The 16,990-nt window shown below is 58.7% G+C and overlaps 1 protein-coding gene across 5 annotated transcripts in view; it reads left to right on the top strand.

Annotated features, from left to right (window-relative positions):
* The window catches only part of CASZ1 (castor zinc finger 1), a 233,970-nt gene that overhangs the window by 174,012 nt on the left and 42,968 nt on the right, over positions 1 to 16,990 (top strand). For all 5 annotated transcript variants that reach the window (XM_032201411.1, XM_032201410.1, XM_032201408.1 and 2 more), the window contains one exon: positions 11,479 to 12,048. In XM_032201411.1, the coding sequence (XP_032057302.1) occupies positions 11,479 to 12,048 (570 nt within the window). The remainder of the gene's footprint in view (positions 1 to 11,478; positions 12,049 to 16,990) is intronic.

Here is a 16,990-nt window from a genome sequence, read left to right on the forward strand (position 1 = left end):
ATTATTCTGACCCACACGAGAGACTTTCCCCTTCTCTTCAGCGCCTCCTCCACCGTTTAAGTTTTTAAGGAGCTGTGCTGAAACAGATGCTGGCACGCCAGAGATAAGAGGGTCTGCGTCCCGGGGAAAAAAATGGACTTTTGGGGTTAGAAAATGCTGCCTGCCTACGCCTGGTGTGCTGGCATCTCCCTCACACCCCTCCTGGCCTGCCCCGAGACCGTGGCACTTGGTGGGCTTCATCCTGGATGTGACCATTGGGACTGGGATAAGCCCCGAGAGGGAAGGGGAGCAGGGAGGTGTCTCGGGGTTCACAGGTGGCCCCGAGGCCATGCCGGGCCCATCGATGTCTGCCCTGCGGTGAGGGAGCACAGGGTGCCCGTGCAGTGCCCGGTGTCCCCGTGTCACCGTGCCAAAGTCACCTCCAGGTTGGGCTTGGCTATATTTAGCGCTGCCTATAGACCAGCCAGCGCGGAGCGATGGACATGATGTGAAAACCTCTCCGTTTCCACCGACCTCGCTGCTGCTGCGCTGAGCTCCCTGGCTCGGGGCACAAGCCCAGGGGAAGGGACAGCCCTGTCCGTGTCCCGACAGGATTCGCCTGTCCCCTCCTCGCACGGGCTGGGAGGGGAAGGGATGCAGAGGGCAGGGGCAGGAGGATGCGGGGTGTCAGGATCCCTTTGGGGACCACAAGGGACCTTCCCCAGCACCAGCCCCGTGCCAGGAGCCCCGAATCTCTCCGCAGAGCCCCTCGCTCTCAGAGTTTGGGAGCAGAGCAGGAGCCGTGGGCTCGCCGTGGGGCTCGGGGCCGTGGTGTCCCCAGTGGGTGAGCGTGCGGGGAGCGGGCCAAAACAGTTCACGCTTCCCTCGCCTGCTGCCGGGGCTGTGATTGTTATTGATTGGCTTTGCTGTTCTCGGCACTTTGTGTTTTTCCAGCTGAGCATTGCCTGCCCCTTGATTTGATTTTTTTTTTATTATTTATTATTCTTTTTTTTTTTTTTTTTTTTGGCTCTTTCCAATGCCCCCGAGCGTTGCCCGTGGGGCAGGTGCGTGCCCAGTGTGCACGGGCAGGGGGCTCCGGAGGGGCCCAGCAAAATGCAAGGATTAAACCCCCGGGTGTGCGCTGCCCCTGCAAGTGCCGTGCAGTAGGAAACCAGCGGCAGGGCCGTGTGTCAAAGCAAATACCAGCCATGTGGACGGGTCTTCAACCCGGATGCTCTTCGGCCCCAACGATTTGGGTGCTTTGCCCTCGTGTCTCGCTCGTGGTGCCGGCCGTCGGACCCCGCGGGGCGCCTCGCTCCCCCGGCGTGCCCGCAGCCCTCCCCGTGGGCAGGAGCCGTCCCGCTAGGAATGGCATTTTCCAGGTTCCTGCGTGAGGCTGAACATGTCCCAGCTGCGAAAATAACGAGCCGCAACACCCTGTGGAAACAGGAGAGCAGCAGCGACGCGTCTGTCCGCTCTGCGCAGAGCCGGGTGGAAACCGGTGCCCCAAAGGGGAGCTCGGGGTGCGCAGCCGGGACCCGGGAGCGTTGGTTTGGAGGGGCCAAAGCGTGGAAGCAACAGATTCCCGTGGGCCTCCCGCAGGACGGGTGGGTTGTGGCCAGATGTGACATTGAGTGGGCTGCTCGGGGTGGCCATGGGGCGAGGGGCCGGGTCCTGGTGTCCCCACGCAGCCCCAGCACCGTCCCCTGCCCGGCCACCGCCTCCCCCCCGGCCGCTGGGGTCACTTTGGCTGGCGAGTGTGAGCTGAGCTCAAGGATAGAGCCCCCTGGACGGAGCCAAGGAGCCGCTGTATAAAAAACGCTGAGGTTTTCCTTTTCTGTACAGCGCGTTTCCCTAAATTGCCTTTGACTGTGTGCATCGCTAATGAAAGTTTATGCCCTTGTTAGAAGGACAGGCAGGTCCGTTCCAGTTAGGGCTGGGTCTATCCTTCTGCCAACTGCCCTCCCCAGCACACACACACACACACACACGCTCGCTCGCTCGCTCTCCCTGGTGAATAAGTGGAGGCTGTTATAAAAAAAAAAAAAGAGGGAAAAAAAAAAAAAAAAAGAGGAGGGGAAAAAAATTTCCATATTTGTGTAAGTTGCTTTAAAAGCATTTTATCATGTCATAAAAAAAAAGGAAAGTACTCTTGGAAATTGATCCTGCACACGAGCCCATTGGACAGAAGGACGTCGGGATGTTAATGGCTATTTTGCTCCAGGGTGGCTTATTAAAAAATTTATACATAAATGCTTAAAATTGCATAAATTATTTAAAAAAAAAACATAGTAAGCAATTTGCAATCCCGATCCACTTTTCCCTCTTTTTCTTTCCCTCGTCATCCTTTCCTTCCCTTCTTTCTTACCAAAAAAAAAGAAAAAAAAAAAAATTCCTTCCCTCTCTTCCCACCCGGGTCCCCTCCCTGTCTGAAAATGCGACGCGTCCAGAAGTGCACATGGATGGGTGTAAAATCCACACGATTTTAAACACGACCCGCCGCCGGCCCGTGGAGCCTGCCACAGGGGGAAATAACAAAAAAAAAAAAAAAGAGGGGGGAAGGAAAAAAAAAAAAGGAAAGAAAGAAGTTTGGATATGATGAGTGTTCCTCGCAGGCGTGGAATGTCACCCACATATCCTGGAGATTGTACTGGGGAGGTTTATGATGGTTTCCCATTGATTTGTTTCCCCGACGCAGCTGCCGACCTCTATTGAGGGACAAACATAATCAGCACTGACGCAAATTAGATGGTTATTCGTTTTGAAAATTGACAGAAAAACAATAAAAAAGATGAAATGCTCCCAAATCAATAGATATAATGAAATTCAAATAATCCGAGAGATGAGGTCTCCATGGCAACTGATAATGTGGAAAAGAAAACAATTTAATAAAGGACAGACACACTTTGAAAACAGATTGGGCAAAGGGAAGGCGGGGGGGCGAGGGAGCAAGGGGGGCCGTGGGCTGGGTGGCGGTGGGAGGGGGCGGCGGCGGTGGGGAGCCGGCAGCCGGCTGCCTCTCCGGTTGGTTGGCGGTGCCGCGGTGAAGGATCACTGTCCATCCCAAGGACGCTTGCCATAATTAAGAGAGGCTTTCGGTCCAGAAAGTGCAGATTCAGGTTTTAATACACAAAATTATTTCAGGAGCACTGAATCGGAAAGTCGTTTGTTATGACCTTCCTGAGAGGCCTGGAGCAGGGCATGTTGGAGGCGCGGCGGCTGAGCCAGCTGAGTTATGGCATATTTGTGTTTTTATAGTGCGGAGGGGAGGGGGGAAGGGGGGAAGAAGGTTAAACAGTATTTACAGCTCAGTTGTTTTCAGAAAGGAAAGAGAAATAGAGTTCATGAAAAGATGCGAGCGGAAGAGAGCGAGCGAGGGAGAGGCAGAGACCCCCCGCCCGGCACGCTCCCGCCGCGGGGACGCCGGCTCCAGCGGGACGCTCGCCGCCGCGCTCCTTGCCTTGAGGTGTGGGGGGCACAGGGGCCGGGGGCGCACCGGGGCCGGGCTGGGGCGCGGGGCTGGCCCTCCCGGGGCCGCCCGTCTGCTCTCAACCAGCCGCAGCACAAACCTCTCCCGGCACGGGGCCGGGAAACACGCGCGAGCGCTGCGCTCCTAAGGCCGGCTCTCCCCGCGTGGGTGCTCGCTGAGCGGCACTCAGTGTGCTGCGGGGAGCTGTGGCCATGCACATGTCGTGCTTGGAAGGCTGCAGAGCATGCAGGGCGTTGGTGGATGTCGGTGTGCCTTCCTTCGCACGCCGTTCGTGTGCTCGGAGCTTCCCAGGTTGCACGTGCCACAGCGCCGGGTTGCGTGTGCCGCCGTGCGCACGGTGCTGCGCCCGCACGGCCACGTTGTAGGGTGCGTGCACGTCCCCTCTGATGGGTGCTGGCGGCGAGCACGTGCACGTGGATGGGCTCACGAGGACAGGGGGAGAAGAAGATGGTGAGCCCTGCTGACCAGGAGAAAGCGCAGCAAAAGGCAAGGCAGAATTAGCCGCGGTGCGAGACCACGACAATGAACTTTTTCTGGGCCTCTGTTTCTTGGTGGTGCAACAAGCATGCGGGCTCCCCACTCCTGGCACTACTCCTGCCTTCCCACTGCAGTTAGTTAGGGTGCTGACAGGGGCCAGGTCACCAGCAGCCTCCCAAATCCCTGGGGTGTGCAGGGAACCTCTATCACGAGGAGCTCGCTTAGCCCCTGCCCTCAGCTACTGCCACCATCAGCTGCTCCCCGTGGCTTTGGGCTTGGGTAAAGTGTCTTGGGGCAGACACCAAGGGGGACTGGTGATACTGGGGGTGATTCCCTTCCCGGGCTGTATCCCAGTGTCCCTCCCAGCTCCTGGTTACTCCCCCAGCACCAGGTACTTGCCGCTAAGCCTGGCTGAGGTGTGTGCCATCCGCCAGCGTGCCTGCCCCGCAGTCACCAGGAGTGCTGGGGCAGCACGGGCTGCACGAAGACAGCAAAGAGAAACCTCAGCAAGGTGGGGCTGGGGTCTCCGTTGTGGTGCTGAGCAAGGAAATTCCATTTCTCCCACCACCTGCCCCAAAAAACTCCTCCCCAGGCGATGCCCGGAGGCTGGTACCAGCACTGGGACATCACCAGTGAGTGAGGGAGAGCAGGGAAAGAAAACCCCTGGGGCTGAAATGGGCAGAGGGGAAACGTGAGCTGAGTTAGCAGAGCGAGGAACAGGTTGCCAAAAGTCCTCCCCGAGCCTTTGCACATCACCAGCACGGGGCCACCAGCCCCTGGGCTTTCTCCCTAGGTCCCCCTCTCCCCCCTCACTGCTTCCCTGCACCCCTTGCCCTTTTGGCGATCGCAGGGGGCTCGTGTCTCCTCTCCAGGTGGGCACAATCGTGAGCCCGTGCTGGCATGGGGCTGCCCTGACAGCCGGGCTGGCATCGCCCCTCGCCCCTCCGCTGCTTTCCCCTGGGTTTTCTTCACAACCTGTGGGCAGATTGATGGTGGGCCCGCGAGGTTAGCGGTTCCGCTTGATTTATAGAGTTACTTAGGCTGAGTGAGGCCACTTAGGATAGTAAACCTTTTAACTGGACTAAAAAAAAAATTAATAATAAATAAATAAGGCGAGGAGGAGAAACTGGACCAGCAAAGCCGATCCTCTCGGTGTTACCTAAAGGACTCCGAGGACAGAAGGCTCCCAGGGAGCGTCCTCGCTGCTGCTGAGGACAGGTTTTTGTGGCACCAAGAGCAGGAAACTCTGAAAACATTTCAGCACTGACAGATGCACTGCGGGCTTGGCTGCAGGACGCTCCTGAAAGCGCATCCAGCCGCCCTGCAGCGGTGCTGTCCCCCCGGCACCACGTGAACTGCAGCAGCAGCGAGGTGCTGAGCCTGCGGGGCTGGGCTAAAGCTCCGACAGCTGCAGGGCTGCAGAGACCCGGCGGGACGGGGGCAGAAAGGGAAGGGACGGGCAGGGACAAGGTGCTGGTGGCACGGGGTGAGCGGCAGCACCGGGGTGAGCTCTCAGAGCTGGGAGCCGGCGCGATCACGGCGCCTTCGGGCTCAGGTTTTGCGACCTGCTGGGGAAGAGGTTGTGGTGTGTGTTCCTAAAGAGCTGCGGGCGAGGATTAGCCCCGTCCTTTCCCCTCCAGATGTGCTGAAAGCCTGCAAAGAGCCGGGGGGTGGCGGGGAGCCGGTGCCCGTCCTGCCCGCTGCGGGCTCGGGAGCGCCTGAGCCTCGGCCCCTTGCACCACTGCAGCAGCACCGGGGCTGCGCTCGGGCCAGCTCGCTCCTAGTGTGAGGTCTGCGCTGCCTTCCTCTCCCTGGCCAGTGATATATGGCATAAATTAGGCCTCTGAAGGGGGATACTGCATCCTTAAGAAGAAATATGTCCTCATTTTTCTTAAACACCGTTTGCACTGAGTGAAATGTTTAGAAGGGACGCTGAGGGATAACTTTATTTCTTACTAGGGAGTTCAGAGCCGTTCAGTTAAACCCATAAAACACTGGGAGTAGGGAAGCTGACAGCCTGCCCGTGCATTAGAAAAGCCATTACTCATCTGGGGGAAATTCGCCCCATGCCGGAGCCTGGCGTTACCGGTGGGGTGGTCCAGGGGAGGATGCGGGATCATCTCCCGCGGCCAGCTCGGGGGTCAGCGGGATGCTCGGGGTGGAGGAGCCTCGGGTAATACTGGTATCAGAGCAGAGAGCTGCCGGGCAGACCTCGAAGCACCGGGTGAGCGTTGCGGGGTTCAGCCAGGTGGGTCATGGCCCTCGTTCCTCCTCCTCTGCGTGGGAAACGAAAGCGCAGAGAGCTGGGGAGAGCTTGGGTGAAGCCGTGCCTGAAAACCAGGCTGGCAGCCAGCGCTCCTGGCTCCTAACCCCCTGCTTCAGCCTCCGAGACCGAATTCCCTCCCAGAGCAAGGAGCGAAAGCCAGGAGCCAGGGCTGCGGGGTCCTGCAGGGCTTCCAGGAGCACAGCAGCACCTTCACGGCTCCTGTGCCGAGCCCTTGCTTTCCCGTGGGATTTAGAAAATGGAAAGAGGAGGTGTTGGGGGTGGCAGCAATGGCAATTCCTCCCTCGGCTGGGGTTGGGGCGCGGATGTGACCGGGTGGGCTCCTCGCCCCCCGGTCACCCGGCCCCGTGGCAGGCACGGACGGCATCAGCCACCGCGGGGGCGGTGACTTTCTGTTTGGTGCTTGATTTTGGAGGCCTGACACCAAAAGATTTAATATTTGTTTGAAATGAGAAACAGTTCTCAAATGAATTTGGAGAGCCTGGGAATTAATGGCAGCTCCCCCCCTCCACACACACACACACACACACACACACACACGCTCCCCTCCCCGTCGGCTCAGCCCCCCCTTTCAATTTCTGAAGCCTGCTGATTTGAATATTTATAAATATCAGTAAATTATTTATTGTAGCAATCTGCTGTGCCATTTCACCAATCGCCGTTAACACTTTAGGGCTCGCTCTCCAGGCGGACGCGGCTGCAGGGAGCGGGCACGGGGGGTGGCAGCGTGCCGGGGCCACCAGCACGGCTCCGGCACCAGCAGGGTTTGCGTCCACCTTTTTGGGGCACCAGAGGAGCTGGGGCAGGACGGGGACCTCTGAACTGGGGACACTGGAAGGGGATGAGGCTGGAAAGCCAGGCTGGTGCTGGTGGGGACGATGCCCATCGGGGTGTGCCGCTGGCTGTAGGTGCCCTTGCTGGCTTTGGGGACCTGGATTTGGCTTGGGGAAGCTCCAGCAGTGCTGGACCTGCCGTCCTGCCCCTGATCGAGGACCTTCTGCCCTTGATCTGTTTTTCTGCTTCTCTTTGCCACAATTCTGGCTAAACGCTGCTGCTGAGCAGGTTGAGCCAAGGGGAGCTTGCAGAAGGGAGCCGTGTCTGGCCTCCGTCCTTCTGAGCCAGGCTCTGGAGTGGGAAACGGGGAGAAAAGTGGGCTGGCGTGCGGCTGGAGATGCCAGTGCTGAATGCAGTGCTGAATGCAGCCCGACTGCAGGCACAGGGCAGGGTCCCCGGCTTCCCCCCCCGCCTAATTCATGGCTGGGGTGTGCAGGGAGAGCCCTGACGGCTCGGGGGAGGCAGGGAGCGAGGACACCCTTACGGCTGCTTCCCTTCTCCTTCTCCTCCTGCTCCTGCCCAGGGCAGAGCCGGGCCCAGCTCCACACCCGGGGCTTTCCCCGGCTCGGTGCCGCCGGGGCGCGGGTGGGCCCCGTGCGTGCAGGTCGTTAAAGAGCCTCTGCGAGCTCCCCAAGGCCGGCCAGAAGAGACAGCATCCACTAACCCAAGGTCATTTCCTGAGCTAAAAGCAATAAAATGTTTTATTGATAAACCGGAGAGGGGAAAATACACAGGCTGCATCCACTCCCGCACGGCGTGGGCCAGGCCGGGGCTGCTGCTGCCTTCCCTTCGCCCTGGCCCTGCCTGGTTTGGAGGGGAGGTGTGTGCCGCGGGGGCTGCACCTTGGGCTGCCTTCCCCGCTGGGATTTGGGGCGTAATTTGGGGGAAACACTCCGGGTTCTGTCCGAGGGCCGTGCCTCCTGCCCTGCCTGGGGCTCTCCAGCGGTTAAAAAAGAAGAGCCCCCCGCGCAGCGCGCCGGCCCTCCTTCCCTCCCCCTCCCCGCCCCAAATAATGCCGTTAATAATTAATCGAATGAGAGCTTGCAGCTCCTGGAAAGCTGGCGCTGGGACCTCCCTCCTGAACGGAGCTGCTCAGCTGGGCTGAAAACTCTTCAAGAGGAATATGAAAGCTCCATCTGTTCCCCGCGCCCGGCCCTCTGAAGTGCCGGCGCGCCGGCCCTCCCCAGCCAGCACCCCCCTGTCCCACAGCACGAGCCCTCGCCCCTCCTGCCCTGCCCCTCCCCAGCCCCTCAGCCCATCCAGGGGGTCCCCAGCCCCTCCAGGCTCTGCCCACACCACCCGACCTCTCCTCCCCCCCGTGCCAGCCTCTCGGTGCGCTGCCACGCGCCGGGGCCCCTCCGTGCCATCCGCGGGGGCCGTGGTTGTCCCCAAGGCCAGGCCTTGTCCCCGAGGGACACCGAGCAGTGTGGTGGCTGCTGGCAGGGTGTGGGGCCGGCGGGGTACGCTGCCGGGGGCATTGTTTTGCCAGGAAGTGCTCAGTGTAAATAGAGCATGTGGGAGAGTTTGTCCTGGGCAGAGATGAAAAGTCGCCGTGACAGGCGCAGGTTATAAACGGCTTCCTCGGATTGATGGGGAATCAAAACATTTCTGTGGGGAAGGAGAAAATGAAGGGGGATGTTTACTTAGCCGGGAGTCTTTAAACAGTGCCGTGCGGACAGGGGGTGGTGTGGGGGGGATGTGGGGTGGGGAGCGGGGCCGGGGAGGGACCCCACGGCTCCAGGGTCCCTCCGCTGGCAGCCCCGACCCCGGGCAGGCGCGGGGTCACCCCGCAGCACCCCAACCCCATACCCACTGCCTGGGCACAGATGCTGTGGGCCCTCCAGGGCCATGTCCAGCAAGCGGGGTTCCCCTTCTCCCTTTGAGGTTATCAGGCTAAAAGAGGGGACCAGGAATAGTGAGGTCCCTCCTGCTCCAGAGACACAGAAATAGGGGACGGAAAGATGAAGTGATGCGTGCGGGCTTGCCGAGAGCTGGTTGCAAAGTTGGCAGAAGAAGCCGGGAGTCCTGGTTCCCTGCGGTCATACGTGCACAGGTGGGATGGGGATAAACACAGCATGGGGTCCTGCTGCCCCGGAGCACGTCCCATCCCGGGAAGGTCTCCGGGAGGGCTGCTTTTATAGGTCAGGGGGATGGGGAGCTCTCTGAGTTCGGTTTAGTTTTAATATAGGCTTTAGGAAAAGATGCCCAAAACGTTAAAGAAGAGCATCAAAGAAACCCCACCTGGGGGGGAGAGGGGAGAGGGGAGAGGGGAGGGAAGGGCAGGAGCCGGGTGCAGGAGCGGCAGGGCCAGGAGTGGGAGACGAGTTGCAGGCTCCCTGTAGCTGCTGCGTACGCGGCAAGTGCAGCCTCGGGAACGTCTGTTCCCCTCTTCCTTTGGATAAATATTTATATATCCATTTGCCGTCTGGTGCACGCACTTGGCTGCTCACCTCCAGCCCAGAATAATGGGACCTGCTGCGGCTGCGGGGCGGGGGGCAGCGGCTTGCTGCGTGCCTCCCTTCCCCATCACCCCAGCTGCCAGCGGGGCTGTGATGGGAACGGGGATGGGGAAGCACCGGGCAGCAACGGGGCCAGCGGCTGCCCCGTCCCCAACCAGCTGCACCCCCGGAGGCTCGGAGCCCCCCGGCACGAGCCCTCGGGGTCCTGGCCGGGCTCCAGCTGGAGCTGGCAGCAGAGTCCTGACGTGGTGCCCGTGGCGCACGGGATGGGCCCGCGCTTTCTGCCCTAAATAGAGCGGGAATGTGACGGGAAGGGAAGGAAGGTGCCAAGGCGCAGAGGCTTCGGCGGCGTCACGGGCGCCTGCCGGTGCCCATCTGTGCACGCAGGGCGGGGGGATGTGTGAAGGGAGGCGCGTGGGGAGGCGCAGGGGGGTGTTTTTGGGGAGACGGGAGGCTTTAACCCATCCGTGCGAGGCTCCACGGGGCTCCGGAGCAGCTCCCGTGCCTGCAGGGGCAGGGATGCCCTCGGGGGAGGCAGGTGCTGAAAGCGTGAGGGCACCACGGGGGGCTCGGTGCCAGAGGGGGGAGCGCCGTCGGGATGGGTAGGAGCACATTTCGCCTCGCTTTTTATGGGGTTGGTAGGTTTGTTGGGGGGCGGGGGGGTGTTTTCCTTGCAGTCCTTGACAGGGAAGCGTGTCTGAAGCTGTCAGGAGTTTACGCTAAGCAGCCACCGGCTGGCTCTTGGACAGCAGGTCTAAAGTTTCAGTCTGTTTGTATTGGGCTGTCATGTTACGGGATTAGGGGCTGTCACGATGGCTTCTGGATGCATTGTAGGGGGTCTGATGAATCTCGGCGCACTCCTGTGGAGCTGCACCTCCGGGCGGAGCGGCCACGAGGGACTCCCCGAGTCGGTCCCATGGGGACTTTGTCCCTCTTCCAGAGGGACACGCTGTCCGGGAGCACATCTCGGGGACACATCCAGCCATGTGTGCAGAGCTCTGTGTGTCCCCAACGCTTTAGGGGTGCTTTTCCTGAGCCTGGGGACACAGAGTGGGGTCTGTGGTGGCACCCGGCCCCAGTTGCAAGGCCCAGCTCTTGCCTTGGGGCCTTAAACCCTGCCCAGTCTGCGGGGACCGTAAATAAAAAGAGAGGTGAGGCAGCACAGCTACTTTAGAGTCAGGTTTTTGCTTTTATTTGTGATTGAGCCTTGCTAATTGTTGGTGCAATAATCATGCGAGTGACTCCGTGATAGGGACCATTTAGTTCAAGATTCTCCGTGACCTTGAAGTTAAGACCTTACCTTCTTCCCTTCTCCCCCCACTTTCTCTTACCCCTCCTTTACTAGCTGTCACATATGAATAAACTACATTAAAATAACAAACCCACACTAATTAGCTGATTGTGCTGGGAAGTGCGAGAGCAGAATTTCCTGTGTGTGTGAGAGCAGAGCGAGCAAAGGGGCCTGATCAACTGATGCCAGCCCCGGGCAATTTTCTCATTTTTTTTTCAGCACACCAGGCTGGGGCTGCAGCGCGGGCACTTCCCAGTGCTCCCATCAGCCCTACTGGTTCTCCCTGCTCCGTACTGGTTCTTTTCTCTAAGCCTGTGAAGCTCCTCACCATCCCTAGGGTTAGACGGGGAGGCTGCTCCCTGCTCCAGGCGTTGGGGTGCAGTCGCTGCCTGCTGTCTTTTTGGGGCCGGGCCACACCACGCTCACCTTCCCCTGGTGTTTGGGGCCTTTTTGGCCCCGTTCAGTCATAAACACCTGCCTGTGCCTCGAGGCTGGTGGGCTGCGTTGGGACGGGCAGGTTGGGAGCTCGGTGCCTTGGTGCCAGTCCCACAGCACGGCCGCGCGCGACGGCGCCGGGTTGGGGGCAGCCATTTGGTGCTTGGGTTCCTGGTGTCCCGATCCCTCTAACGCCCTTCCTCGCTTCTTCCCCCCTCTCTCTTTGCAGCTGAAAGAACTATATGCACTGACGCAACCTCAGGAAAACCCACAATGGCTGCCAAGCGCAAAGGCGGCCTGAAGCTAAACGCGATCTGTGCCAAGCTGAGCCGCCAGGTCGTCTTCGACCACGGGGGAGCCGAGCAGGCGCGCGCGGACAAGGGGCCGCAGCGGGAGAGCAGCAACAAGGACCTGCCTCAGCCCGGCACCAAGGAGCCGGGGACGGAGTTTTCGGATGGACTCAGCCGCGTGCAGAAGATCGAGGAGGACAAGAGGAGGGAGGTGATCGAGAAGTGGGTGAACGGGGAGTACAACGAGGAGCCCTTGCTGGGGCGGGCCGAGGGCAAGGAGTGTAAGGGCGCCGAGAGCGCGGAGGTGCCCCCCGAAGGGGTTTACATGGTGCAGCCCAAGGGCTGCAGCGACGAGGAAGACAACGGGGACGAGGCGGACGCGCTGAGGGGCTCGCAGGATGGCGCCTTCCTGGACGACAGGGACTCCGACGGGACGGCCTCCAAGGACGATGCCTACCGGGCCTCCGGTGGCGAGGCAGCCTCCAAACTGGGGGCAGGAACGGCCTCAGGTAAGCCCCCTGCCACCCACCCCTGCGTGGGGCAGCTCCTCGGCTGTGCTTTCTGGGGAAGAGGCCGAGCTGCTGGGTACCTGCTGGCTGTAGGAGAGGGGTGGAGGCTCCCGAATCCCCCGGCAGAGGCCTGCCTCCCTGCTGCGTCTCTGCTCTTGGGACCGTGCCCAGTTTGCTCAGTGCCCTTCCTCAGTGGGTGTGCGCAGGGAGGACGGGTCTGGGTGACTCTCCCCAGACCGTAGATCCCGTGGCAGGGTAGGGCTCCTTCCCTAGGCTCCTTCAGGCGATTCACGTGGGGGTAACCGCCTTGTGTGTTGTTTCCTGGTCATATTTTTCTGCATGGAAAAACAAACCAACAAAAAAAAACAATTGTACCCTCGTGGCAAATCCCTGGTGGATTCTGCAGTGTATTCACACACACCCTGGCTGTACGGTGCGGGCAGGGTGTGTAAGCTCGTGGAGGAGGACACCAGAATCCATCCTGCATCTCAGCACGGTGCACGCTGCCGTGTGCTGGCATCCTCACCACCATTCCCATCTCTCCCATCTTCGTTGGATGGGGCCAGCATGGCAGGATGTGACAGCCGGGCTGTGCTAGAGCAAACGCGGGGTGTCTGCACCCCCTGTGCTTGGACCCCGTGAGTTTAAAATCCCCCCGTGGTCAGGCAGTGCTGAGCCTCAGCTCCCACTCTCAGCTCCTCAGGGCTGTGCTACCATCAGCAAGCGTGGTGCGAGCCACTGTCTAGTGCTAACTTTCTTCTTTTCCTTCCTTCATCATCCCCTGGTTTTGCCCAAATTCCCCTTTCTTGGCATCAAGCAGCAGCCTGCAGCAGAGATGCCCAGCGTGCAGCCAGCCCCAGCTCCTGCAGCCCCCGCTCGGGGCTGGATGCTGACTCGTGCGGTTGCCGGTTTTCCCCCAGGCTGTGTGCGCATTTCTTATTTTCACTGAGCTCCTGCCTTTTTTTTTTTCCTGTGGCTCATTCAAAAGCTGAAATCAGCAAGAGCTCCTGGGGAAAGCCCCAGCTGAGTTTCTTGCTCATTTTCTGATACCCAGGTCGCCCCAGATTGATTTTTGGGGGCCGGATGAACGCCGAGCCTCGGTAAAAGCTCGGGGCAGATTGAATGCTCGGTATTCGGGCACAGCAGCTCCCTCCCCCTGATTTGTCACTCAGCTGGGCTGGAGCCGTAATTGAAAGATCTCCCCCTAATCTGCTCCACCTGCGCACACCCCTCCCCTGATCCCAGCACTTTGTGAATCCATCAAACTTTCCTCCTTTTGTGTGTGCCCGTGTTTTCCTCCTCCTGTTAATAATGCAGCCGAAACTCATCTCCGTCTGTCCGTTCCCCTTCTGGAGAGGCACATTCTCTAGTCTTCACGAGTTCAGTGGCAGCGCACATAATTATGCATATAAGATATAAACAGAGCTGTTTAATTATCCTTCGCCACATCAGTGACAGAGTAATTAACAAACATTGCAAGATCAATGAGGAAAAGTGTGACCTTCAGTTTCCTTTGATAGGAAAGCCCTTGTCGTTCCCAGACACAAGGTGATTGTGCCTGGACTCAGTTTGCAGTTTGTTTTAATTCCCTTCAGCCCGCATTTGCAGCTTTTCTCTGCCACGAAAACTAAAAGGAGGGGAACCTGGAATGTAAAAATACGTTGCCAACCTGTGGAAAATGAAAAAGAAGAGGTTTCTCGTCGGGTAGGAGTTCTCAGTAAAATGCTTTCCTAGGGCTGTGTTGTCAAGGGACTACACAAAAATGTGCAAGCAGTCTTGGGGGGCTGGAGGCTCCTTTATATTTAGGGCAGGTAACGGCACGTGCGGGGTCAGGTTCACCCCACGTAGGTTTTGCCTGGCAAAGGGACGTGCTGCCAGGTCTTGAGCGTGCGTTTCGAGAAGCCTGGCGCTAACGTGGGTGGCAGCATTTCCTTGGAAAGCACAGGGCGAAGCCTCTGGTGCTGGAGAGGACAAAGTTCTCCTCTTCAGAAGCTGTGCTCCAGAAAATGGCCTCGAAGCTCTTCGGCACCGAGCCCCCTTGGTGTTACTGGGGGCAAGGGAAATTACTGCCACGGGGTTTGGGGCTGCCTGCACCCCAAAGGAGTTCTTTCCAGTGCCCGGGGGGTGGCAGGAGGCTCCTATTGGGGCCCCGGATTTTTTCCTGAGCCACCCATTGAAAACAAGGGCCTGAGGAGTTGGTGCTGAGCCTTGCCTTCTGTTCCTCCCTCCCCATCAGCAGGGAAGGCTGTGCAGGAGCCACAAAGCTGGCGTCCATCAGGAGACGGGTGTCAGGCTCTGGCCATGCAGATGCGTTTCCTCCTTCATTCACACACCTCTCCTGCTCCCTGCCCGCCCCGTGCTGCTGCACACACATTTATATATAGCATTCAGGCTTCCCCGTGCAGGCTCTGACAGCGATTCCTTCCTACACCCCCTCGCTGGTGCCCACATACCCAGGAGATTTTCCTACACCATCCCGTGCTCTTCCCTCTGCCCATTACTCGCATACTGGGCTAACGCAGTCACCGGGAGCTTCCCCCCGTGCAAGCTCTCAAAGTTTTCCTTTCTTTTCTTAGCCTGTTGGCTGCGTCCCGCAGAGGGGAACACTGGCCCTGCTCTCAGCAAGGAGGGCTTTCTCTCCAAAATTTCCTGGGGAGACTCCACTGGGGAGAACACGCGCGGCGAGCGCCAGCTTCTCCAGCCCCCAAATTTCCACGTTGCCCCTCCCAAGCAGGCTGCAGGGCAGAGCCGGGATGCCCCATCCCCCAGGACCCAGACCTTGCTCTCCATTTGGGCTGTTTTGCTTTTCCTTCCATATATAGTGTGCTGCTGCAGGCTATTTTTAGCCCCCTTTTTTTTTTTTTTTTTTTTCCTTTTTTTTTTTTTCTTCTTTTAGCCAGCTCGGGATCCTTTGTGATACGATAGCTGCTCCCAGACACACGGATCTCTGCTCTTTGGCGATGCCCACAAATGGAGAGCGGCAGCGAGGGGAGAGGGAGAGCCCTTTTGTTATCACACAGAAGGGGAGAGAGAAAAATGCGAGGCAGGGGGAGGGCTGCGCACTTGGCGCGGGGATTTGGTTTCCCAGCCGCTGTCCTGCTGCCTCGCCTCTGCCTGCTGGGGGTCCGGGGGGAGCTGTGTGTTGGGGACAGTGAGGGTTTGGCAGGGTCTCAGCCTCTTCGTGGTGAGCCCTTCCCCTAGGTGCCTCCAGCAGAAGAGCCTCAAGCCCTCCGGGCAGCCACCCTGCGAGTAAATGCGGGTTGGTGTGGGTTTAGGGGACAGAAAGCGAGATGGTTTGGGGGATGAGGGGTTAAATCGAGGGTACTGAAACCCAAACTCATGCACGGACCTCGCAAAGCGCAAAAAAAGACCTGAAAAATCACCTTCTCCCATGGTTTTGGGTAGTGCATCTAGCTGTGCCGGCTGAGGTCTAGCCACATGGGTACCAAAGATGCTTTCCAACACCAAAGGTGCAGAAGAGAGAAATATGGAAAGGAGCTGGTCTCCTACAGCATTTCGTTTTCCCAGTATTACAAGAAGATGCTAGGCTTCCTCAAATATCTTCCCTGGGTTTGTAAGTCTGTAGGGCCTGAGCTGAGCTGGATCTGCAGAACCGACTGGAGATGGGCTGGGGAGGGTCTGGCTGCCTGCTGGGTCCTGTGTGCTGCACGTCAGGAGGAAGAAGGGAAAGGGCTGGCTTGTTCAAGGCAGCAAAAATCACACCTGATCGTTGAATTTCCTTTCGGATCCTATCTGTGGTGGGCTTTCTCCACCTGGAAGCTTGCAGCGTGGCCCAGGCTGGCTGGGGTTTTGTGTGCAAGGCTGGGAAGTCAGGGATTGGGAAGGAGGCTGGGGGATTTGTACAGGTCCAGAAAGAGGAAAAGCAGAACAAATTTAACAAAGAGGAAAAGCAGAACAAATTTAACAGAAATGGGGTCTTCCTGTAACACTTGTTAGACCCATCAGGGATTTCTGGGGATTAATCACCTTTATTGCTCATAGGGTTACACTAAGATGGAGGTGGAGAGGAGAGAAGAAGAGGTAGGAAAGAGAACAACCTGAAAGCAGGATGGAATGATTTGAATTCATTAAATTAAATGTGTGTGTGAAGGATAATTTCGATGGCTGTGGAAAAGTATTGACTCAGGAATGTGACTCTCATGGTTGTGCACGTTTTAGTGCCTGTTTCAGGCAGCCTCTCTCTCCTCATGGTCCCACAGGCACAGATTTGTGCGAGCTGGTGGCTGCTGAGCTGGGACTTTGCTCACTCACTGGGACTTGTGTGTGCAAAAGTGCTCACGCAAATGTGTGCCCAGGCATCTGGCATCCCAGGTTGTCAGATCCCAGCTCCTAGGGGTCCATTTTCACACCTCGGATCCATTGACCAGTTCTGTGCCTTGATGCTTTCCTTTCCAACCACGTTTCAAGTCAGCACTGGTTGGGTTTGAGCTCCGGACCCAAACCTCCACCTGCTGCCGGGGCACCTGCTGGTGCTGGCCCCGGGAGCCTTGGTGCCCCCGAGAGCTCCAGGGAGGGAGTGGAAGAGATGGCGAGGGAGGTTTGAAGGACTCCTGCACACAGCAAATCTTTACTCCGCGGGAGAAAGCAAGAGGGAGAGGAGGAGGAGGAGGAGGAGGAGGAGGAGGAGGAGGAGGAGGAGGAGGAGGAGGAATGCAGTGTCAGACTGAAGCCTAAATGAGTCCAAGCTGCCACATCAGAGCGATCTTTATTTCCTCCTTTCCACTGATATTGGGTGACCTCCAGATGTGTGTTCTTCCCCTCCTGGTGGCCTGGGAGGCTGCTGGGGGAGCAGGGCAGGGAGGAGGAGACCGGAGGCAGGCGGCGTTGGCTCAGCTCCCCATTCCCCCCAGCAGAGCAGCCCCCCAACCACGGGGACAGGCAGTCCCTCCTCTGGAGCCCACATCGGGGTCTCCTGTCCCCA

Source organism: Aythya fuligula, chromosome 21 (genome assembly GCF_009819795.1).
Source record: "Aythya fuligula isolate bAytFul2 chromosome 21, bAytFul2.pri, whole genome shotgun sequence".
Lineage (NCBI taxonomy): Eukaryota > Metazoa > Chordata > Aves > Anseriformes > Anatidae > Aythya > Aythya fuligula.